The sequence below is a fragment of the Dendrobates tinctorius genome, unplaced genomic scaffold (genome assembly GCF_039654945.1).
Source record: "Dendrobates tinctorius isolate UK_male_01 unplaced genomic scaffold, ASM3965494v1 ptg000016l, whole genome shotgun sequence".
Classification (NCBI taxonomy): domain Eukaryota; kingdom Metazoa; phylum Chordata; class Amphibia; order Anura; family Dendrobatidae; genus Dendrobates; species Dendrobates tinctorius.
In genome coordinates, this window is record NW_027361684.1 from 32964321 (window position 1) to 32990171 (window position 25851).

The window sequence follows — 25851 nt, forward strand, 5'->3', positions numbered from 1 at the left end:
TGTAGGGAAAATACCTCTTCCTTTTGGATAAGTCATCATATCATATTGGTGGGGGGTGCAACTCCGGTCTGCTGTTATTGGTGCTAGCAGTGGCCAAATGTGCTTAGTTGCGTAGTGGAACAGTGCAGCTCTGTCAACTGCATAATTCAAATGGGGGCAGATGTGCAGTACCCGGCTGTGACCACTATATAGCTGACAGAGTTTAGCTGGGCAGCTCACCCACCCATCACATCCAGCAGCTGGTGGCACCAGGAACAGATGATCGTGGGTGTACGACACCACCAGACTGGTATTGATGACTTATCCTATGGATAGGCAATTAATATTAATTTGCCAGACAACACTTTTAAGGACACAAGTTGCCGAAAGAAGTATATGCGGACGGGAAGAGGTAGAGGAGTAAGTAGCTGTCAAGTGAGACTGAAGCGGAGAAGTCTTTGCACATCCTATGAATCTGTGTACGACATCAGCTGAACAGGGCAGAAATATTGGGGCACAGCATTTAGGTGAGTGCTTCTGTTTTTTTGTTTTTGCTTTTAATGAGGGTCTCAGAACACAGATCGCACTGATCAAAATTATTGACATGTCATGATGACACGTTAGAGGTTTTGCAAATAATAGGTAGTCTTTAGCCTATTTACCTTGACCCAGTTAACTATATTTTGCCTCCCCAATCTATCATACGTCCACATTCTGTTAGATCACAGCCCATCCCATACTCTGAGCCCCATCGTCAATGTAAAGTAAGTGAATGGAAATCTATGTAACACATGGCCGAGCGTAGACCCCAAGAAGGCCGTGACTATCATTTGAGATAGACAGCATTCTGTGACATCCTTAAGCCCTAATAGCCCTTTCCTCATCTTGCTTCTTTATCCTTACATTCTCTCACCCTTTCTGTTTTCATATTCTTGTTCCATTCTGCCAATTAATTTTCCATGTCACCAGTTAAGTCATTTTCACCTTACAGAATGAAAAACCTTATTTAGCCTATGGCAAGCGACCACACATTTGCTCATTTTCTAACCTTGTGAAGTGGCTGCTTTCAGGAGGAATTAGACTAGTCAACCTGCGTTAACTTGGTTGTTCAGTGCGCATGGACTGTCATTGTTCTCTGCGGCACATGTCCTGTGTACACATGATGATGTACTGCTCAGAACGGTGATTTTTTTTTTAAAGCAAGCTTAAAAAATCATTTCACCTGTCGTACGAGCATTTTTCTTGTTTGTCAGGTTATTGCTAGCCTGGGCGATTATAGGGAAATGCTTAGGCCAGGTTCACATTGCGTTAATGTAGTCCGTTCAACACATAGCGCTGACGGACTGCATTAATGCTACTGTCATATTGTGATCGCGTTTAGCAATCACGCTAGCGCAGCTTCCCTATCTGTGCTAGCGGTGATGGACCTACGGACGCTGTAGACCGCGTCCGAGGGTCCGTCACAGAATGACCGCACATCGCTAGCGCGTGCCGATTATGACATGCGTTAGCGATGCGCTCGTCTATAGCAGTGTATGGATGCGTTAACACATCCGTTACATAGTGTTAATGCCACTATGTAACGGATGCGTTAAACGCTGCTCACAAACGTAATGTGAACCCAGCCTAATTCACGATAATCGACCAGTGTAAATGCACACTGAGGCCTTCTTCAGGATGCAGTGAATTTTTTAATGCAAAAAATGGTAGGATTTTTATTTTTGTTTTGGATCAGATTTTCACCAAAGATTGATCAGTGTTTCAGTTTTGACCATCAGTGTTTCATCAGTGATTTTCTCGTATGGAAAAAAAAACCCAAAAATTTATAAAGATTCTCTTATCCATTGCAATGTTAAAAATGGACAGCACGCGATTGCGAATTGCACATGGATGGCATCTGTGTGCGGTCAGTGATTTTTCAGGGACCCATAAACTTGTTTTGATAATTTTGATTCATGGCTCAGATCAAAAATATATGTATGAAAAAAACAGAGATGTGAACAGCTCCTTAGACTATAATGGATTATTTATGAAAAATGGATGTCTGAATGAGGCTTTTAACTATTAGGGCGCTTTCACACTGCGTTCTTCGCCATGTTTAGTGGCTCTGTCGGGGCTTGCATCCGATCCCCCTGCAAAACGGGATTCGGGGTATGAACAGACGAGGCTATTGACTGTAATGGAGCAGACAGTCAAAGTGCTCTGTCATGCATCATTTTCGGCTTTATAAGCCTACTGGAGACGGACACCCAAATGTAATGGACTAAATCTGAGTGTCCGCCTCCAGTAGGCATTTATGCCCGAAAATGATGCACGACAGAGCGCTTGGTGACTCCGTCTGCACCATTCTAGTCAATGGCCCCGTTAGCGCATAAGCCGAATCTCATTTAGCAGACTGTTTTCACGTAAGCCCCAACGGGGTCACTGGACATGGCGAAGAACACTGTGAAAGCACCCTGAGTTCACGTGATCTTGAGCACCTGAACTTTTCAGCTATTTATTGGCCTCTAGATGTCTGGTTCTTTATGCGTTCACAGATAGTATAATCTATGGGCTGCTCACATGTCTTGGTTTATGGCAGACCACTCGTCCACCAAAATATCAAAGGCATGTCAGTTTTTATAACTGAGTCACCTATTAAGGTTTATGGGTCCAACAAAATAAAGGGCAACGGATTTCATCCATGTGTAATCCATCTGCTATCCATATGTAGCATTGTAATGGGTAGAAGAAGCTTGGCAAATTTCATTTTTGAGCATATGAGATAATCGCCGATGGTAAAAACTGACATACTAACCAAACGCTGAAGAAAAACTGATCCAAAACAGTAATGGAAATCAATCCGTTTTTTTTTACGCATGGGAAAAAAAAATGACGTCTGAATAAGGCTTCATTGTATAGATAGGGGGTCTCAGACTTGTGGTTCAGGAGCAACATGTGGCTTGCCGGCCCATGAAGTGTGGTTCGCAACTGTCTGCCAACTTGGTGCATTATGACTATGAAGTGGTCTCCCGATGGTGACTTTTAGGAGTTGACCTGCATAGGGGTGCATATGGGGATGCTCATATATTGGCATGGGTGATAATAAATATAGTAAGCCAAAGACAGGATCATACAATTAGAGGGGTGTGGCAGCTGGATGTGATAGTTTGGTGGGAATGCTGAGTGGGTGTGAAGTGGGAACCCCTGGCTATAAGTATACTGCCCATAAGGGAGGATGGCACAAGGTGCCTTCTGGGGGGAAGCTTTGGCCGCCATTATACCAGTAGTCGGGGCTCTGGGTGATACTACGATGGGGGCGGGTGGGTGCAGTGAATGGGGCTCGTGACCATCTCTCCATCTCTAGATCTATCATACAACACCATAAAATATCTTAATCCTCACATTGTGCTTCACAGTTTACCATAATATTCCAAGTAGGATTCCAAATAAAAATCTCATTCTGTAGAATTATTGTCCTGTAATGTGATTATGACTTTTATGGTCTTGATATTTTCCTCTAACAACATGAAATGTATGAGGCTGAAAAAAATGTACACGTTCTAAATATTTAATGCTGTTTTCTAAAGAAATCAATCAAAGATATTGATCTTTTTCCAGATAAGTCAGCAAAGGCAACACACGAGAGCTCCAAACTAGCTGAATGAATAGATGCAACACTGTGGAGAAAAAAAAAATAGCCTGAAAAAGATGCCTTGTTGGAAAGCCCAGGAATGTTCGAGCGTGAATCTTACGGTTTGCTTCATAAATTTCAAAACCAGAAGCTTGCCATTAGACAGGAACATAGTGTTACATTTGCATTCAAGGGACTGTGAAGTGGCATTGCTAGGGGCCACTGATGAGACTCCGGCATGTGCAGAGCAGTAAACATTGAATAAAAGATGAGCACACTGCCTCATGCCAAATACAAAACAGGAGCGCAGACCACAGAAAGTTCTCCCCCAGAGGAAAACTTCACTGGCCAGAGTCATCTCTGGCTTTATTGTGATGCATGGATCAACCACAGTGCCATGAAAAGGGCTGTGTGCCCTAAAAGCAAGGACGATTGAATGCTATTAAAGCGCCAAATACAAGTGTAGAACAGTCATAGATTTAGTACACTGCTTAATTAGCTGTTAAAGGGGTATTCTAAAGTGTAGAAGTTAGCCTTGATTGCTGGTGGTCCGACCGCTAGGACCTCCACCAATCCTGAGAACCGAGGCACTGAAGAGCCTTGTGTGACTGAAGCGGTGGCCGCTCATGCACACTGCCACTGGTTTCATACTGGAGACAGCTGAGCGCCGCTCTTGGCTATCTCTGGCTCTCCCATTAAGAATGAACAGAGCGGCAGTGTGCATGAGCGACCACCGCTTCAATCACACAATGTTCTTCAGTGTCCTAGTTTTTTGAATTGCTGTGGACTTTGCAGTGATGTAGAATTGTAGTTCTAATGATGACTCATGTAGAGAAAAGAGACTTCCTGTTTCTACATAGAGCTTAGAAGGATTCCGTTAGTCTGTTTTTAATCACATGATTTTATAGACCTAATGGAAAAGAGAATAATTAACTGGGTAGGCAAAATGAGCAAGTGCACAGTGCTATGTATTATATTATGACTGCAATATATTCAGGTCATTAAAACCTTGATGGGAGTGTTTCTTTAAGTGACAGGAATAGGTCAGCAATATCAGATTGGTGGGAGTCCAGCACCCCAACCAATCTGCTGCTGTTAGTTCCAGGAGCAGCCAGTACACACATTGTATAGAGCCAGAACAGCACTGCTCCGCTCAGTGCGCGGCGGGTGCTGTTTGGTGCTGCACATCAGCTCCTATGTAAGATAATAGGACCTGCATTTCTTGGCAGCGACTGCTACAGAGTTGTGCAGTGCAGCTAACATTAGCCTTTGGCCTTAAGGTACTGTCACACTTAGCGATGCACCAGCGATATGACGCGGTCAGGATCGCTGGTGCATCGCTAAGTGGTCGCTAGTGAGCTGCCACACAGGCAGATCTTACCAGCGACATAGCAGGGGTCGGGGGGTCGCTACTTACCTGTCAGATGAGGCGATCCTGACGTCCTCCCGCCCGCGTCCACGCGTCGCTCGTCGGCGCCACAGGAAGCCCAGCAGGAAGCTGACGACAAGAAACGGTCCAGGACGATCTCGCGCGATCAGCGATAACCAGCGGGGGAGCGGTCGGAGGTAAGTATCAGACACAGAGATATCGCTAGCAATATCGCTATAACGTCACAAAAACCAGTGATGTTATAGTGATATTGCTAGCGATATCGCTTAGTGTGACAGGCCCTTTATCCTCTCATAGACTGTAAGCTTGTGAGCACGGCCTCATTCCTCTTGGTATCTGTTGTGATCTATGTGATTATTGTTATGCTGTAATGTCTATTGTCTGTACAAGTCCCCCTCTGAAATATAAAGTGCTGAGGAACATGTCGGCGCTATAGAAATAAAATTTATTATGATTATTAATTATTAGCCTTTACATCATTCCAATGGAGCTGATAACAGCTGATTGGTGGGGGTGCCAGTAATCGGCCCCCACAGATCTGATACTAATGACGTATCTTAAGGTTAGGGTCACATGAAAGTGTGAAAAATTGGTCAGAATTTCATCCAGAAAAGTGGTACAATTTTTTTTCTCACTTGTCATCTGTGTACAGTCCGTTTTTTTTACTCAGCATCTATGAATCATTTACAAGACCATTAACAATTTCCTAGTTTACAGAACTGCAATGTATCCATGAAAATCAGGTGCAGTACTGAGGCTCTGTATGGCATCCGATTTTTTTTTTTTTCTCACACTCATAGACTTGTATGGGTGAGTCTCATGCCATTTTCGGAGTAATTTCATTGATCCATTCTTTTAATGGGGATAGCAGTCGGACCCAAAATATGGTTGTGTGCATGAGCCCTAAGCATTACCAAGATTATCAATATTATGTGACTGGACAACCCATTTAATACACTGCAAATAAAATGTAACGTAGCTGATAAAACGTGTGCTAGTGAAAAGGGTTTGTCTGGTTACAAAAATAAATAAAAGGCCTATTATATGGAGTTTATAATTTATTGTCCTCGTTATTTGCAAGAATGAAGGTCACCTGTGTAAGGCCACGTTCACACATTCAGTATTTTACATCAGTATTTGTAAGCCAAAACCAGGAGTGGGTGATAAATACAGAAGTGGTGACGGGTTTCTATTATACTTTTCCTCTGATTGTTCCACTCCTGGTTTTGGCTTACAAATACTGATGTCAAATACTGACCAAATACTGAATGTGTGAACATGGCCTTACACCTGTTAATTTCAGCAGTGGGGTACTAGGTGATCGTCCTCTAATAAGACACAAAAATTGAGAAGACAATATTTGGTGTCAGATTAATAGATTTTTGTTGTGTGTCCAGTGAATGGTCTGGGGAAGTAGTTTAACGTTTCCCTTATTTTCTTATTCTGAAATGTTTCTGAATTGTTTTGAGACCATAGACAATTCCTAATTCCTGTTTTTAGCATTAATGAAAGAGTCTTTAATTTATTCCCTGTGAGGAAGTTGCTGTTTTGCACTGATTGTCGTGATCTCTTCCCACTTCCCTCTCTGCCTTTCACCATTATACATGGTTGGCGTTGTGCTGCGTGAGTTGGCTCGGTATTACTGTCTCCAGGATTCTTGCTTACGCTGACTCATTGCCATACTTCTTCCTGGGGTCTTTCCAGTTTCAAGTTCTTCTCTGGGCAGTGGGCACTGACCAGATTGAGGAAGTACGAGGGGAGTTGGTGTTTTCTCGAGAACACTGTATGTGAAATAATCTGACACACTTTCTTGGATTACTGGGTGACGGTGTTTCTTGTAATGTCCATAGGAAAGACAAGAGATGTCTTACCAGTAAGAATTGTAATTACTGTAAATCTTAGATGATCATTTTCTTTCAGTATTGCTCGGATCACCTATATTGTGCGGTACAAAAATATCCTGACCTTTGTGATCTATGTTAAGAAGGCCTAGTGTTTTAGAGTGCTTGTGTGAAGGGTTAAATTGGGTGACCTTTTTAAAGGGTTTAACTGGCTTAAGAAATTAATCTGACAGCAGGAAATGGTCTAAAAGAACAAAATCCAAAATTAGTCACCTGTTTATTCCCGTATCATTTTATCACTGATGGAATATAAAGATCGGTGAGGTCTTCCAGAATCTGTGTGACTGACAGGAGGTGGCTTAGCCTTGTGCTTGGCTATCTTCTTTCATCCCATAGACATTGAATAGAGCAGTAGTGCACATGTACGACCTCTGCTTGTAGGGGACACTAGATCGGATTCTCTAGATCTGTGGTGGTTTTTGCAATCATACATTTACCACCTCATTCTTTTGATCCTATTTTATCTACTATTTCTATTAAAATTAAGAAATATGTACAGAAATGTTCTTAATATGTCATAGGAGTTCTGTTATGATTAGGTAACCGAGGAGGATAGCAGGGGAATAGACTAGGCAACCAGATAACCAGAGAGGTTGGTAACTTATCGGATTGCAGACCCCTAAACTGACAACACAACTAGAATTAGCCGTGGGACGTACCTACGATGCCCTAGATGCCTCGGCACAGCCAAAGAATTAACTAAGCCTAAAGAGAGAAAAGGGAAAGCTATAAACTGCCCCGGAGTAGAACCCCAAAGGAATAGATAGCCCCCGAACATATATTGCCGGTGAGACAAGATGAGGCACAAACACAGGCAGAAAATAGAGTAAACAAATGATGGTGCCCAAACTGTCTAGATAGAATAGGACAGGAAAGGATACTGTCTGCAATCACGCGAAAAACCCTAATAAAAAATCCAACACGTCTGATATACAAAAATACTGAGGCCACAAGACCTTTCCCCCACTAAATCAGAACTCTGGTGTGAACTGGGCGCAAAACAAAAGATACTGATATAACAGTGGATTAGAAATACTGAAAAGACTGACATAAGCTGTGGCATATGGAACAGAGTCCAACACAGGTCCCAGCAGGGATCAATGCTGAACCCACACAGCAAAGCAGAAATCAGAGGAAAGCAAAAATGGATCAAATGCAAAAAGATTCAAACAGATAAATAACATCTGAAAGATGCAGGACAAAGCAGGAGGCAAACAGGCTTCCAAAATCCTCAGGAAGAAAACCACATCAGCGGCAACAACCGAGGGAAGGTTGCTCGCTTAAATCTCTCCAGTCTGTAACACCTGACCTCCAATCATCCTCCTCAGGTGATTGACTTCTGTCGGCCAGACCAGCTCCATTACCAGCAGCAACCTCCAGAGGGAGCCCAAACTCAGAAGCCAGGTCAAAAGTGTTCACAACAGAGTTCATCTATTCCTTCTCCCCACCACCTCACTATGTTGTGTCTAGTTGTAAGACAGATGGCTGCAGCAGGAGCCTCCCCCCTCTGCTTTGTCACACAAACCTTTTAAGCAACTCCATAATAACTAGCTGAAACTGAAAGAAATCAGCTGGAAATTTCCCTCCTTTTGTTCTCTGCAGAATTTTGACGAATGTCTGTTTCAGGCACATTAGTTTCTAGGTTAAATTTTTCTACTGTGCTTCTCCCCCCTGCCCTATTTTCTTCCATTCCCAGTTAGCCCCTGGCATTTTTAGAACTGTTGCCAATCACTAGCCCTGCTAGTTCTTTATATATCTTTATACGCATTTAGTTTCAAACTTTTTATTGGGATAGATATTATAAAGTAGCTTTCCGGAAATTGCTCCCCTCAAAGGGGGTCAGATACATTTTTACAAACAAGAATAAAGTGAAGGTAATAGAGGACAGGAATGGGGATCAGATTTACATAATGCATGAAAGCGACATAAATATGTAGAAGTCTAAGGCGCATGGAGCAATGATCCAAGGATCAATTTCGTTGAAGGTGATCTGCAATGAAAGAGAGACAACTCTTCAAAGTTTGGGGTCCAGGTCGGACTCCAGCCAAGGACCATAGATAATATGAAAATGCTCTGGCCTATACACTTTTAAACTCATATTGTTAGGATGACCCTAGTCAGTAGTAATTGAGGAAAAACGCCAATGTCAGTTTCTTGAATTATCTGTTACATTCTTCTTAATGTAAATGAATGATAAAGAATAATTAGATAAAAAAGAGAAGGAGCAAGAAGGGTCACAAGTTAGTGTGCTATATTGCTAACCTTTGTGTGATTTCCGAGATGCTGATACCCTTTTTCATAAGTGATTAAAGTAGAATTGATTTCCCATTCTCTTAATTTATAGACTTTGATCCCCTTAATACAACTTTGAAATATTTGAAGAAATGTTATTAATTCATCCTAAGTACAATAATATATATAATTACTATATATGTGTGTGTGTGTGTATATATATATATATATATATATATATATATATATATATATATATATATATATATATATATATATATATATATATATATATATAAAAATTTTATTTTTTTTCTCCAGGTTTAGCTTTTAATGCACAAATAGTTATTGATGTCAGGCGCTATGAAAGGCAAATCTTGGTCAAGCTAAATATCTTGAAAATTCAGATTTTGTTTGCTACTCCTTGAACTCTCTGAATCTTTCAAAAAAATTGAGATGAACAGTTCTTGACAGTGTTCTGTGCGCCATTGCTGCAGGTCATCCTGCTAAAATTTACAGCTATTAAAATGGATGTAATTCAAATAGGTTGCCCAATGCTGGCAGAAGTGTCTTTTTGCTTATTACTGCTCCAGTTCAGTTCACACCATACACATCGCTGCTGAAATTATTTTTAGAGCCCATTAAGAGAATCATTGTTAAAATTGAGAAAAGAAAATTACGTTGAGATGTACGCAGTATAATGTGATTAACGATATCATTAGACAGAAAATAGTGATGTTTTTATGGTTGTCCAGCATGAAAAAAAATAGTCTTGTTGTTTGTCAAGTGAAAAAGATGAGTCCATATTCTAGTTACACAAAATCTGTGTTCGGGGCTTTCCTTGTCTGAATCTCTTTGCTTGGCAGTAACCAGCACTGCTATGTAGTGTTTGGGAGGCACAAGAAGGTAATACGTAAAAAAATTCATCTTCGGGAAGGCTTATGAATAGTTTTTGAAAAAAGTTTAGTAATCTTTTAAAGGGTTATTCCCATCTCAGCCTTTCATTGCTAAAACGAGAATAACTCCATCCAGATCTGACCACTGATGGTGGAGCTACAAATTATAGGCAAAAAACCTCAGCACCGAAATGGTGATCGAGAAGGAAGATCTTTATGCAAGAAGTTAGTATTTTATTTTGATCCGGCCAGAATACAGTAGGTCCAATGTTACGATCAAGAACAGTCTTCATATAGGACATATGTATTGTAGAGGAGCCGGGTGTCTGGTAGATGTGACTGTGTGCAGACCATGGACCCACAGCCTGCACACAGCCGCATCTACCTGACACCCGGCTCCTCTACAATACAAAGGTCCTTGGTGAAGACCACTATTGGTCGAAACGTTGAATCTTTTCTTGCCAGATAAATATAAAATACTTTATGTTCATTTCGGTGCTGAGGTTTTTTACCTACATGAAGTCAGAACTGGTGTTCCTCGAGTGCGTACACTTCAGGAGCTGAAGGACTGGTCTTTCCTACAGGAGATAAACATTAGCCGGGAGAGTCTGAGCTATACCAATACCATAACTCCCATAGAAATGATTCTGGTCATAGCTGAACAGAGTTATCCCCATATCAACCATGAAACAAAATCTGTCCCCATTTTTATTAGCTTAGCTCCAGTTTCGGCACTTCCGCTTGTGAAAGAGTCCTGTGTTGGCATACGACTAGTGATGTGTATGGAGGCGGCTGGCTTATCCCAATACCCCAGCCAGTCTACTTTCACCATATCTTCATCAGCAAAGAGGGCTGGCTTATCAATTATAATGAGCACCCTTTCCACAACACTGTCTATGTGCCAATACAGGGTGCTCTCTACAGGGACAAACTCAACATATGAACCTTTCGGGACTTGGGACAAAAAAGCACTTTTTTTAATTTGGATATATTATTAAATGGTCTGTTTCTTACTTGTTTTTCAAAGTAAGCAATTTAATACTATTTTGACATATTTCAAATTAAAGCAGGCGCCACCTGGTGAGCTTAGGAGGTTACTAAATACAGATCTACAATTAGTGTCAAGAGCTCCCCCTGTTGGTGGCTTCATGCAGCCAGAATGTTGTGATGTAACTGTGTAAAGCGAAGTAGAGGATAGGGCTGTTCCTATGAAAAATGGAGCTCTGACCCCCTTTAAAAAAATATATTTTTGGATTTAATGAGCACATAACATTTTTAACTATGTAAATGAAAGAAAAAAAATGCAAAAAGTAGCACAAAACCTGAAACCTACACATAAATTTTCTGTATTCTTCTATGTTTGATGCCAACTCAACACAACCTTTTATCAATGCCTTCCAGCTTTTTTTTTTTCTCTTCCATCTGGTCATTTTCTTCATTTTGCCTTGCAGATTTCTTAGAGAGGAATGGAACAGCCATGAATGGTGATGCACTTAATCAAGACTCTTCCTCCCAGCTTCCTGACTGGAAGGAGTTCTGTGAACTTCACGCACAGGCCGCTGCCGTGGACTTTGCTCAGAAATTCTGCCAGTTTTTAAAGGAGAACCCTAACTATAATGCTCCGGGAGCCGAGACTTCATTCTCCCACCATTTTGCTGCCAATTTTTTGGATTTCTTCAGTTTTGAGGTTAACAGGGTATATGTATCTGATTCGCCAACAAAATATAACATTGTACCCTTTGTAGGACTACAAAATTGCCAGGTGCCTTTAGCAAGGGATTTTGTCTCCAGGAAAGAGGAAACTTCCACCGAGTCATTAGATAGCATGGAGAATTCTATGACTAATAAATATCGGACTCAAGCCAGGGCTCACAAGGTTTCATCCTATGGACACTCGCGAAGCTCTGAGGATGTTTCAGTTCATGGAAGCTCCAAGGCAAAATTTAAAAAGGGTTTCTCATTGCGGAATATGAGTTTATGTGTGGTGGATGGCATGAAGGAGATGTGGCACAGAAAGTCCTCTCCGGAGCCTGGCGTAGACAATGGAACAATGAAGCGGTCGGAACGGGAACATTGCCCATCAGGCAATAAGGAACAAGTGGAGCCTCGGGAAAAATGGACTCACAAATTGCGTCTATCAAAAATGCAGGCTGCTAAGGTAGACGCTGTCGATGTCCAGAGAGAAGGAACTCTCAGGTACATGGTTGCTGATGACACCAATTGCGTTGGTAGCTCTCAGTGGCAAAAATGTCGTTTGCTTTTGAGAAAAGCTGTGAAAATGGAAGGGGAAAGATTTCTCCTTGAGTTCTATGTGCCTCCTAAGGTAAGAAATAAGAATATGTTCACCTTAAACTGCATGTATTTCTGAAATGAAGACTGTTTGTAATTCTCTAGCAAAAATAATCGCAAAACGGCTGCAGGACAATATTAGTGCATGATCCTCAGATCAAAATAAACTGAATTATAGGGGTATTCCAATCTCCAACATATTATCCCAATATGTAATCTGTGTAATAATAATGATAGAAAATACCTCCAATTAGAAATGTAGTACAGTTCTTCTGATTTGCTAGGTCACTTACCCCATGTGCAGGGCATTGCAGTAGGTTATGGATAGGTTCAATTGTGTTTCTGGGGAGACAGACTTCCTTTAATGTATTTATAAGTGTATCTTATTTATACAATTGTAGAAGTACCATAGGAAACAGAATCAAATGCATATATGGGTTAGCCCGGACCTTCTCCATAAACCTACAGCTAACTACCGTATTTTTCGGACTAGAAGACACATCGGACCATAAGACGCACCTAGGTTTTAGAAGAGGAAGTTAGGGAAAAAAATTGAAGCAAAAAATGTGTTTAATTCTGTCCTTAGTATTCCCTGGTATATATGGTCCCATGCATACCAGGATGGGTGTGGAATGCAGTGAATATTCATTTCTCTTCAGCAGCGGGCACAGGAGTTATTTATCCGCAGCAGCCAGTTACTTCCTCTGTGACCCGCTGCTCCACCGATGCCGCTGCCCCACCTCCCCTCCAGAGCCGGTACATCCGCACCCCCCTTTTTCCTTCCACATTTTTGGGAGAAAAAAGTACGTCTTATAGTCCGAAAAATACGGCTAACAGTCACTATATGAGTGATTGTAACATTAGAAAGTTGTAACGAACACTCTTTTAAAAGGGCAAACATTACCTCTAAAGTGCCCTCAAAGGGTTTGAAGAGGATATGTCATTGGGTTGAGGCATCAGGCTGACAGCTTGTGACTGCTACTATCAGTGTTATGTGAAGGGGAATAAGGCTTTGTGCACACTGTGTATGTGGCCAGTGCCAGGTGTATACTCCCAGGAGATTTGTACCCAATAGTGGCCAGGACAGTTAGCTGCAATTTCCTGAACTACCAGAAAACGCTAGTAAAAAAAGACCCCTCAGTAACCCATATGCAGACAATCGACTAGAGGTCAAAACAATTTTTACTAGAGTTGGTGAGAATCAATTTTCACGTCCCATTTTTGCCTGGCACAATGTCATTGTTGCGGGATGACGCACATCTGATGTTGCACCAGGCTGATTAATCAAAAGAAGGTCCAAGGATATTGGCAGGTAAGAGGCGGTACTCCCTCCCCCACACAGCAGTCGTAGACCTCTATCATGGCCTATAAAGTGGAACATGTGAATCAATTTGTGCTAACTCTGCATTCAACATGTCAACTATTTTGCTCTTGGACCACCTAATCGTAGAGCTGGCATCTGGTTAGTTGGGAGATTCTCCCTACCATGCATTTCATTCTCTTGAATTGTACATTACATTCCTAACCAGATTCATGCTATGTACTGATGAGGGGCAAAGGACCATTATCTAAAACTTTATCGAGACTTTTAGATGGAGATGTTGGCTTACTGCCCAGCCGATTTATGTGCAGCCTTTTCTCTTATAGACTCAGAATTTGCATTGTTTTCCCATAGAGTATTGTGTATAACTTTTTCTGACTTCTTGCTGAATTTAAGTTAGTTTGATAAGGAAGGCTAGATCTTTATAATGAAATGTGTGTATTCACAATAAAACTCATGAAAATCTATATCTACTGTGAAGAAATAATTGAGCATAACATTGGCAGCAAACCTCAGGCTGATTCTGCCAGTGGTGCATGAGCATTTGTCTGTTCTGGCACAGAATATGGAATATTGTAAAGCCAAGGGGGCTTTGTCCAGCTGCTGAATATCTGTGGTCCTCCTACACAGGCTTCAGCAGACCGTGGAGATTGGTTTCATAATACGGTACGTTATTAGACAATTATTACAGCTTTAGCCTGTGAACTGGCAAAAATGAATTTTCACAAAAGAACTTTGTCTAACATATCAACTTTATTAGAAAAAAGAATACAAAGTATATCCATTTGTTTTAATAAGGGTAAATTGCTCAAATTGTTCTGTCCTTCAAGGGTTAACTGTCACAGCCAGCTAATGCTAAACTCATACCTTTTAAAGGGAATCTGTCACCCCATTTTTGGCCTATAAGATGCGGCCACAGCCATCAGGGGCTTATCTACAGCATTCTATAATGCTGTAGATAAGCCCCCGATGTAACCTGAAAGATAAGAAAAACGAGTTAGATTATACTCACCCGGGGGTCCGGTCCAGTCTGATGGGTTTCGCCGTCCGGTCCGGCGCCTCCCATTTTCTAACGATGACGTCCTCCTTCTTACTTCTCCCTCGGCTCCTGCGCAGGCGTACTTTATCTGCCCTGTTGAGTGAGGGCAGAGTAAAGTACTGCTGTGCGCAGGCGCTGGACCTCTCTGACCTTTCCCGGCACCTGCGCACTGCAGTACTTTACTCTCCCCTCAATAGGGCAGAGAAAGTTTGACTGCCCAGGAGCCGCGGCAGAAGTAAGAAGGAGGATGTCATCGCTAGAAGGTGGGATGCGCCGGACTGGACTGCGACACCCACTGCACCCGCCCTTTAAAGGGAATCTGTCAGTCGGTTTTTGCTATTTAATCTGTGAGCACCATGATATTAGGCGCTGAGAGCGTGAATCCAGCACTTACATCACTTACTAGGTGTTTTGGTGTTTAAATAAAAATCAGTGTTTTATCAGCAGGAGATTATCACTACAGGACTAGATGTCTTGTGACTCTTAAGGGCCTTTTACACATAGCGAGATCGCTAGCGATCTCGCTTCGTGTGACACGTACCTGCGACCGGCCCCCTCGTTGGATATCGCTGATCGTGCTCGAATGTCCTGGGCCATTTTTTCCTCGGCGGCCCGCTGGCGCCGACTAACGACGCATGGACGCAGGCGGAAGTTGTCATCGCTGCGGTGTGACAGGAAAGAGGGACCGCCGACGGATCACTTATCGCTGACCGGGTCGTATTGTTGTCGGGATCGCTGGTGCATCGTTAAATGTAACGGGACCCTTAGTCAACTGTTCTGTAGAACCCCTCCCCCATCACTGATTAGCAAGTTTTTGTCAATATACCGTATACACAGAAAGATGCCAATTAATGGTGTGGGCGGGGTTATACACTGCTCAGCAATCAGAGCTCTGCCATACCTGCAGCAGAGAAAACTGTGATTGCAAGAAAACTACACCAGGCAAACCAGTGAGGCCACGTGTACACATTGCGTATTTGCTGAGTTTTTTACATCAGTATTTGTAAACCAGAATTTGGAGTGGGGATAAATACAGAAGTGGTGACGTGTTTCTGTTATACTTTAGCTCTGCTTGTTCCACTCCTGGTTTTGGCTTACAGATACTGATGTAAAATACTGACCAAATACTGAATGTGTGCATATGGCTTAAGTGACATACTGCTGGAAACAGTGTCTCTGCCCCTACATCATGCTACTCTCATTACTAGCAGCAGCAAAGATAGATATTAGTAGGGTGTTTAAAACCTAACTTTTATTGTGATAATATGAAAACAAGGGAATATATCAAAACAGACAATACCACAAAGAAAAAGCGCTCAAAGAGAGCAGCGGACGTTCTGGCCCATGAGAGAGCAGTCTTTAATCTTGACTACCAAAAACAAAAATATTTTAAGTGGGGCAACAAACCTGGCAAACTGCTCGCATCACTTGCTAGGCCATACTGTAAAGCCACAAGAATTCACAAAATTAAAAACAAGCATGGCACCGTCCGGACTGGCAATGAGGAAATTATTGAAGAGTTTAGAGCTTTTTTTGAGTCTCTCTATAGTGCAGCGCCAAAGACAGGGAATGATGCCCCTGAGTTCTTGAAGCCGGATGTACTACCTAAATTGACCGAGGAGCACAGAGAAACCTTGAATGCTCCGATATCCATAGCAGAAGTCGTCCAAACCATAAGTACCCTAAAAATATCTAAGTCCCCTGGCGCTGACGGATATAGTAATGAGTACTACAGAATACTGGGAGGAGCACTAGGCCCTCACTTGTGTGCGGTTTTCAACCAAATTGTCCAAACGGGACGGCTACCTGATGGGTTTACTGATGCAGATATAATTGTACTTCCCAAACCGGGCAGGGACCCATTGCGAGTAGATGGATACCGTCCGATCTCCCTGCTGAACTCAGATTTCAAAATTTTCACGAAAATATTAGCAAACGGAGTCCAACAACTAATCCCCCAATTAATATCACCCCAACAGATTGGCTTTGTCCATGGGAAATCAATAACGTATAATATACGCACGGCTCTGGGGGCTATTTCTTATGGGAGAGTGAGTGGGCATTTGGGGGCTATTGTGGTCAGCCTGGATGCCGATAAGGCATTCTACAGGGTCGCTTGGGACTATCTTGATGATGTCTTGGCACTTAGAGGCTTTGGGTCATGGTTCTGTAAGGCCATCACTATGATATATCATGAACCAGTGTCTAGGCTGGCCATAAATGGGTCACTATCGTCGGCTTTCAGGATTCAAAGGGGCACCCGTCAAGGTTGCCCCTTATCACCCCTATTATTTAACATAGCCTTGGATCCATTGATTAGGACTTTACAGGGTATGTCAGAGTATGAGGGAATGACCGTAGGGAACGCTGCAGTTAAAATTGCGGCGTTTGCCGATGATATCCTCTTATTTATTTCCAACCCAACCAAGGCACTTCCCATAATAATGGACGCACCGTAATCCCAACATAGTATAATTTCCCCCACAGTATGATGCCCCTAAGTCTTCTCCACACAGTGATGGCCCCACAGCTCCCCTATTTATAGCATGGAAGACCCAAAGCCCTCTATACACAGTATGATGCTCCCCATGGCTCCTCCACTCAATATGATGTTCCCTACAAATCCAACAGGCAGTGTGAGGGCTCCCACACACAGTATAATGTTACTCACTGCTCACCACAAAGTATGAGAACCCCCACACACAATATGATGTCCCCTACAACCTCAACATGCAGTATGAGGGTCCCCACAACCCTCTACATAGTATGAGGACCCATACACACTATATGATGCCCCCCACAAATTATGATGTCTCCTAAAGCCGCAACTTGCAGTTTGAGGACCCACACGCGCATCATGATGGCACCCAGAGCCCTCCACTCAGTATAAGGGCTGCCACCACAGTATGGGGACCCCCACACACAGTCTGATAGTCCTGCAGAGACAAACAGACACACTCACTATGATGCCCCTGACCATAAAAAATTACTCGCCTTCCGCTGTTCCCCCGATGTCTGCTCTGGTTGTTGCAGTGTGCCGACTGATGTTCCGTCTGTCAGAGTGGTGCAGCTGGGAGCTGACGGCCCTAACCTGCACCATTCTATTCAGCGGCTCTACAGATGCACATACCATTTAAATTACAAGGACAGGAAGTGCCCCCCAAGATCACGGGCCCATAGCAGCTGCGTGATCTGCCACTATGGGCGGTACACCCCTGTTTTACCCACTTTAGAATGATCTGCTGCCTCATTTTCTATCGGGGATAAGAGATTCCTCGTTCTGGCGATCACTGTGTCTCCCGGGAAGTTATCAATGGACAGCCCATTTCAATAGATGAAATATTGAGTTTATTCTCATAAATGTAAGAAGTGGATTGATTGCTTGCTTCGTGATACATGGATGATATTGATGCCCATGTATGAGAAACCGATTCAAAATGCTAAAGTTAGAGGCAAATAAAACAATGTAAGAATATTTTCTTGTAATATATAAGTCACAGATAACTCTTTGTGGGGGAATAAATCACATGGAAACACATGAATATATATTATAACTTCTAAGTCTTTACTATCAGGAGTAAGACATGACCGTGGTGTTATCTGGGGGACGCTCCTTGAATTTGGGTCCGGTCTGCTACCACATGTGCTCGGGCTTTACTGGATGTGAGGGATGGAGAAGGTAGAACATCCAGCTGCTCTAGTGTAGAGAAGACATGTCGGCAGCGGGGAGGACATTACTGGGGAGAAGCTGGTTAGGAGTTTTATAGATAAACCATTTATATGGGAGCGCATGTCAGGAGACATCAGCATCAGCCGGTAATGATGGATGGGAGCAGCCAAATTTTTGGTGCAAACCATCAAAGCGGTAGGCCAGCATAGAAAAATTGGATTAATAAATAGCCCTTTAAATCGCTGCCTGTGGAGCTTCCTGTTGGTGTTATGTCTGTTCTGGATCCAGGCATCTGTAATAAACACAAAGTAATTATTATACTACACGTGTGTGTATACAGTGGAGTATAAAAATTTGGGCACCCCTGGTCAAAATTCCTGTCTTCCCTAAAATGCAAAGGAGATGTGTCATCCTTAACTTTAGGCCTTTAGAGATCATTTCATCTTCAACTTGCCTAACTGTTCATTCACAATAACAGAAATTTTGACCATATATATATATATCAGGGAGATATAATGGAAGAATGTGCTGCTTGGAGGGTGACACTATATGCTTTACCTCTCTATCATGACATCACTAATAAGGACAACAAGGGGGGAGGTTAGTTCCTGATGTCAGGGTTATAGACCATGTAAAATACTACATACGTGCAGAAACAAAGGATGGCGAAGAAGATGATGAGGAACGGCAGACCAGCGATCACCGCTCTCGGGGCGTTCTGCACATGTTCCATCCATTCTTGTAGATCAGACGACAAAGATCTCCGGATCCCTACAACAAACAGTATTCATGTTACCATTAGGCCTGGGCCGCACTGAGACTTTTAGCCGTCCTGTGACTGATTTGTACCTTTGGAGGTAAAGCTGCCGTCCACAGGAACACACTGAACTGTGTGCGATTTTGCGGACTGCAGCTGTCACTCCATGTGACTGAGAACAAGCTTAGTGTCAGCCACACCATTAAGTTTTTAGCTTGCCTACCGTGCTGCAGGTGGGAAAAATGTTTTATTTTGTTTTGTTGTTTCTTAACTGCTAATTCACGGACTGGCCACGGATCTTCTGACCAGAGCATGACAGCTTCATGTATTTCTATGAGGCTGTCACACTTGGGGTAGGAAAGACACTGCCAGTCCGTCCATTGCCGTCCGGGATGGGACTGAAAGCCCCAAATAAGCCAACTACTTGTGAGGAACACTAGAATATTTAATTCAACTCTGAAAATTACAGATATAATTCAGATTGTAAAGTTGGATCTTTTCAAAATGAGCAATTTCTATATAAACGTTTGTACCTTTTTAGGTACAGTGAGGCTCGTGTGATTTATTCTTTAGGGAGATTTATGATATAGATTAAGAGTATGCGGCTGAGCTACAAGACCAGGTAAAGTCGCATGTAGTTCGGTATACCAATGTGCTGGATTTTGACTTCCAAGATTGTGAATCTTTCCAGTCACACATCAGGGCATATTAATCAGTAATGTCTAATTTTTGGATATTGCAATCACAGATTAGACAGTCTAAAAATTATCCAAATTTATAATTCTGTATCATTCATGCTGTATAATAATAATTGTCTAAGTTTAAGCCACCAATTAGTTGACTTTGTGTCTTAAATTAATAAGCTAATTAGACATTGTTGGTAATGCATAATGTCCCAGTTTCTAAGCCCATGGAGGACACTTACTCTCTACTTTCTGCTCTGCCTCAGTGTCGAAAGAAAATCCGTCTTCAGAGTTAGTGTTCTCTTCCTTCTCACTCTCAGGCTCCACGTCATGTGGAGGTAATGGTCGGCACAAAATATGTGACGTCCAAACAATTATCGACAAAAGTTTAAGCATTTTTTTTTTCAGTAACAGCAAAAGTGACGCTCTCTCCTCTCTATACTTTCACAATCACATCTACATCTGCTGACGACGTGTCTAGAATCCGGTGATGTCATCATTATGACATCACCCCTGTGTGACATCACATTAACCCAGCACAATACTGCAATATGAAATATGAATGACTTGTAGAATAAATATATAAGATTGGAACATTTATTATAACACGCATGCTTGTAAAATATGAAACATGAATGTTCTTGCAGAAATAAATTTCAGCTCCAGACCTTTTACCTTAGTTGATGATAGATTAATGAGATAATAGCTCATGCAGTCCATTGAATAGCTTGTGAGATCATTGTACAATTACCCTAATAATGTAATCTAAAACACCCCCTAATATTTATCATTGCTGCTGCTCATATTTGATTGATAGGAACCTTATTTGCTGAAATATACTCTCAGATTACATAGCAAAAACCTGGTGCCAGATTTCAGCGAGTTCTGAATGTATGCCCTGATTTATCCTAATGCGTGCTACACCGCTGCCTAGATGTGTGATGGTGGAGGTATACTGTATAGATGGCATGTGTAGTATATGGGGTTGTTATATAGTATAGGGAGTTTTCCCAGATCTGCAGGAAAAATGGCTAAATTGTGAAAATGGCATAAAGTAACATAAGAACCTTTAGGCCATGGCCCTGATTCATCAAAGAGTTTTCACCAGAAATCTGCCGTAAAACACTTTGATAAGTTGCAACTCGAGGCTGCACAAAAATGTCTCAACTTTTACGTTTTCACCCCAGTTTCACCAACTGGAGTGAAATTTATGCCACTTTCCAGACGTACCGGATTCAATAAGAAATGTGCCCCCCTCAATGAATCCGGAGAGTCTGGCTCCCACACGCCCCCTCATCAAGAACGGTTTTGTTCATGCCGGTCATGATGAATCCGGATCCATGTTACCTATGTAGGGAAAACCTCAGTTTTTTTTCCACTGCCTTTTTCTGTGCAGAAAAATCTGCTGCGTTTTAACAGTTCAAGTAAAGTGCATGTGATTTCATGAAAAGTCATACTCTCTGGGGGGCAGTGATCCGCCCCCCAAGCGGTAATGTCTGTTTGTGAAAACATGATCCAAAATTGTTCCTTCACGGGGAATACAAGTATATTTACTACAATAAATAAGACAGGAGACCGTCAGGTCCACTATTACCACTTGACACTCCATGACGTAACAACACGTCTTCAAGGTGGTGCGGGTGTATTGAGCTGGCCCAAGAGATCCACTAGAACATTGGCATTTAAAGAGAACTAGTCATGTAAAAAAACGCTATTAACCTATAGATATGGGGTTAATCTTCAGACTAACAGCATTCTCAAGCTGCCTGGCTCTCTGAGAGCCCCACTGCTGGGAGGAAATTAACTTTATTCCCCCCGGCAGGCTGAGAATGCAGAAGCAGTGTGCATGTCTGAACACCGCTCCATTCATTTGAGAAAAAGTGCAGCACTCGGCAGGCCGATAGAGAGTGAGTGATTGGGGCAGCGGTTGCTCATATGCACTAACGTTCCATTCTAAAGTGAATAAAAGTGCCCCCTTCTGAGTATTTCTGCCCCCACCACTGATTGGCAGCTTTCTGAGTACACTGTGCATAGGCAGAAACTGTCAATCAGTGGTGTGGATGGGTTATAGAGAGCTCAGCATTTAGATAACTGCTAGGTCTGTAGTAGATAAAAGTGATTTTATAAAAACATACAGCAAGCAGCCTAGTAAGTGATGCATAACTGAAATCCGGGTCTCTGCCCCTACATTATGCTTTTCTCACATGTATCAGCAAAAACATGGTGACAGATTTTCTCTTTAAGGGGTTAATTGCCAGATTAGCATTTCCTATGTGCCCTTATACTATAATATAAAACAGTAAGCGACAAAACCGTATCGAGCGCGTAATTCTCTCGGCTAAATAAAATGACAGTCTCATTATGGAATCGGAGTCTGAGCTAGAACAGGAATTATTTGCCTGGACAATGAACCTCTGTGATTCTCTTAATGGTCTGACAAATACAAAAAAAACTTAAACAGCTTTTTACTCCTTATAGTAGGTTCTTTCACGGTGTCTGCCTTTGTTAAGGCTGCCATTGAATTCATGATACTCCTACCCAGATCAATTAGCACAACCACAAAACAAAGTGTATGGCTGTGAGAAGAGCAGCTGATGCCAAGAGACGCTAGTTGAATATTCTGTTTGTACATCTTGTGAGACAAGGGAATAAAATCCTTCCATTAATTCATTTACCATGGAGTGTGAAGCTTCAGTGATACACTGCGATCAATTTCATTAATTTTATATATCTTATGTAGAAGGACAATACATTTCATATATCCTTGTAGGCCTCATTCAGACTTAAAGCACCACTCCAGCAGGTTTCTTTATTCTATCTCTGGAGTGATGCTTTTATTCTAAGGTCCCTGCCCCTAGTCTTATACCAACCTGTCGCCGTCTTCCCCTTCTATCGCTGCCACTCCTGTCGACTGCTACAGGGTCTACTGGAGCGAGCTGGAGGCCACTCCTCAATGCAAGTCAATAAGACCATCATTCTGGCTCTTTTAGACTTGCATTGAGAGCTTGTGATGTAACTTCTGACTTCCCGCCAATCAGAAGCTGCGGTCAGTAGTTGGTGCCTCAGGACCGGAGCGGCGTCGAAAAAAGGTGGAGATGATGGGGTTGTATATAAGACCGGGGGCAGTGACCTCACGTTAGAAGCACCACCCCAGGACTGAAAAGAAAATGCTGGAGTGGCGTTTTAAGTAATGTTTTTGGGGCTCAAAAAGGTCCAATTTTCATCAGATTTTGGTCCGTGTGTCAGTTTTTATGATCACTGGTTTTCTCATATGAAAAAAAATATATAAATTGCAAAACTTCTCCAATCCACTACAGTATTAATCATGCGCAGCACATGGATTGTAATATGGGCTGTCAGTGATTTTATATGGACCCATAAACTTGTATGGGTAATTTTGATCCATGATCCATAATTCAGATCAAAAAAGGAGATGTTCATGTGTCCGCAAAAACTGGAGACATGTGAGAAGCCCCATAAATCATATGGATATTCTGTCCTTGAAAACTATGTGCATGATTTTATAGATGTCTGAATGATGCTTTATTGTGTTTGCTTTTGTACATGTTAAATTTCTCTATGTATGGTCAAAATTACTGAATGGTGGGGATGAGGGGAAATGGTGTGTGGCAGAACACCCTTCAACTATTTTTCTTATTAATTTTTAAAAGAAATTTTTAGCATTCCTACCATAAAAATATGTAATAATTTGCTTTCGTTTTTGATGCTGCACATCTTTGCTGCTGTGGGATGAGTCCTAGATACAATTGTGTGAAAAAGTGTTTGTTCCCTTCCTGATTTCCTATTCTTTTGCATGTTTGTCACAATTTAATATTTAAATTTGTTTGGTGATCTGAAACTTTTGACAAAGAATAACACAAGTAAACACAAAATGCAGTTTTTAAATGAAGGTCTTTAATTTTAAAGGAAAAAAAATCCAAAGCTGCAGGGCCCTGTATGAAAAAGTGAATAAAAACATAAATTAAGTGAGGTTTATCACATCTTTGGGAAGCGTAGTTCAAACTCCCTAGCCACACGCAGGCCTGATTACTTTCACATCTGTTCTCAATCAAGAAATCACTTAAATAGGACCTGCCTGACAAAGTGAAATAGACCAAAAGATCCTCAAAAGCTAGATATCATACCACGATTCAAAGAAATTCTGGAAAAAATGAGAAACAAATTAAGTGAGATATATCAGTCTGGAAAAGGTTATAAAGCCATTTCTAAAGCTTTGGGACTCCAGCGAACCACAAATGGTGAAAACATGGAACAGTGGTGGCTGGCCAACCAAAAATACGCCAAAAGCACAGCGACGACTCATGCAAGAGGTCACAAAAGACCCCACAACAACATTCAATTAACTGCAGGCCTCACTTGCTTCAGTTAATTAAGGTCAGTGTTCATGAATGCACCAAAAGAAAGAAACTGGGCAAAGATAGCATGCATGGCAGAGTTCCAATATGAAAACCGCTGCTGAGCCATAAAAACATAAAGGCTCGCATCTGTTTTGCCAGAAAACTTCTTGATGATCCCCAAAACTTTTGGAAGAATACTCCGTGGATTGATGAGACAAAAGTTGAACTTTTTGAGAGGTGTATGTTCCATTACTTCTGATGTAGAAATAACACAGCATTTCAGAAAAGGAACATCATACCAACAGTAAAATATGGTGGTGGTAGTGTTATGGTCTAGGGCTGTTTTGCTGCTTCAGGACCTGGAAGACTTGCATGGTAAATGGAACTATGAATTCTGCTGTCTACCAAAAAATCCTGGAGGCCAATGTCTGTCCATTTGTTCGTGACCTCAAGCTGAAGTGCACTTGGGTTATGCAGCAGGACAATGATCCAAAACACCAGCAAGTCCACCTCTGAATCGCTTAAGAAAAGCAAAATTAAGACTTTTGACGTGGCCTAGTCAAATTCCTGACCTTAGTGCAATTGAGATGCTGTGGCATGACTTAAAAACATGGTTCATGCTCGGAACCCTCCAATGAGGCTGAATTACAACAATTCTGCAAAGAAGAGTGGGACAAAATTACTCCAGAGACTCCAAAAGGCTCATTGCCAGTTATCGCAAACGCTTGATTGCAGTTGTTGCTGCTAAAGGTGGCTCAACCAGTTATTAGGTTTAGGGCGCAATCACTTTTTCACACGGAGCACTGTAGGCTTGGATTTATTTTTCCCTTAATAATAAAGACCTTCTTTTATACACTTGCATGTTGTGATTACTTGTGTTATCTTTGTCAAATATTTAAATTTGTTTGGTGATCTGAAACATTTAAGTGTGACAAGCATGTAGGAGATCAGGAAGAGGGCAAACACTTTCCCACAACTGTAGAATGAGTCTTCTTCCCCCTCTGGCATCTGAGAATATTGTCCCTTACTTATTTCCGCTGTGCTCCTTCCCTGACCAGCCAATCAGAAAGCTATTTCTATTGGCCGCTGTGCAGGGAATAGAGGACTATTGACCGTTCTCTGCATAGAAGTTTAGTGATTTTTATGTTTTTGCGTTTGATTCAGTGAAATAATTTGGGATCTGGGTCTAAGTGAAAAAATACGATGGTATTACATTATGGACGCATGAAAGTTAATAGAGAGAATATCTTTGGGTGCTGTCAGGTTTCAAAAACATTGGTATATTCCAAGTAAAGATACATTTTTATTCCTTGATGAGGTTAAAGGGTTATTTACAGAATAAAGGATCACTTAGTGATCGATGGGGCTCCGGCCATGGGCACCTCCAACGATACTTAGAATGGGATTCTGGAACCAGGAGCACACCCATCTTGAAGGAAGAAGAGGCAAGCACGCTCGACTTCCGCTTTATTCATGGTCTGCGCTGCACTCAGACGAGCGAAGGTAGAGCGTGTTACCCTCTGCTTCATTCAAGATGGGTATTCTCTTGGTTCCACGGCCCCATTGTTAGGGATCAGTGGGGATCCCAGTGTTTGGACTCCTAGCAATCATTAAGTTTTCCCCTTTCATATTTTGGGAGATGTAACCCTTTGAAACAAATGTGTAAATGATAACGTCTAGCCTGGAATTATTCTCAGGCCCATCATTTGAGGTTACATGTGTT

At 42.0% G+C, this 25851-nt stretch overlaps 1 protein-coding gene across 1 annotated transcript in view; it reads left to right on the top strand.

Annotated features, from left to right (window-relative positions):
• The window catches only part of SH2B2 (SH2B adaptor protein 2), a 121422-nt gene that overhangs the window by 58812 nt on the left and 36759 nt on the right, over window positions 1–25851 (top strand). The window contains exon 2 of the mRNA XM_073565624.1: window positions 11463–12334. Coding sequence (XP_073421725.1) covers window positions 11489–12334 — 846 coding nt within the window. The 5' untranslated portion in view covers window positions 11463–11488. The remainder of the gene's footprint in view (window positions 1–11462; window positions 12335–25851) is intronic.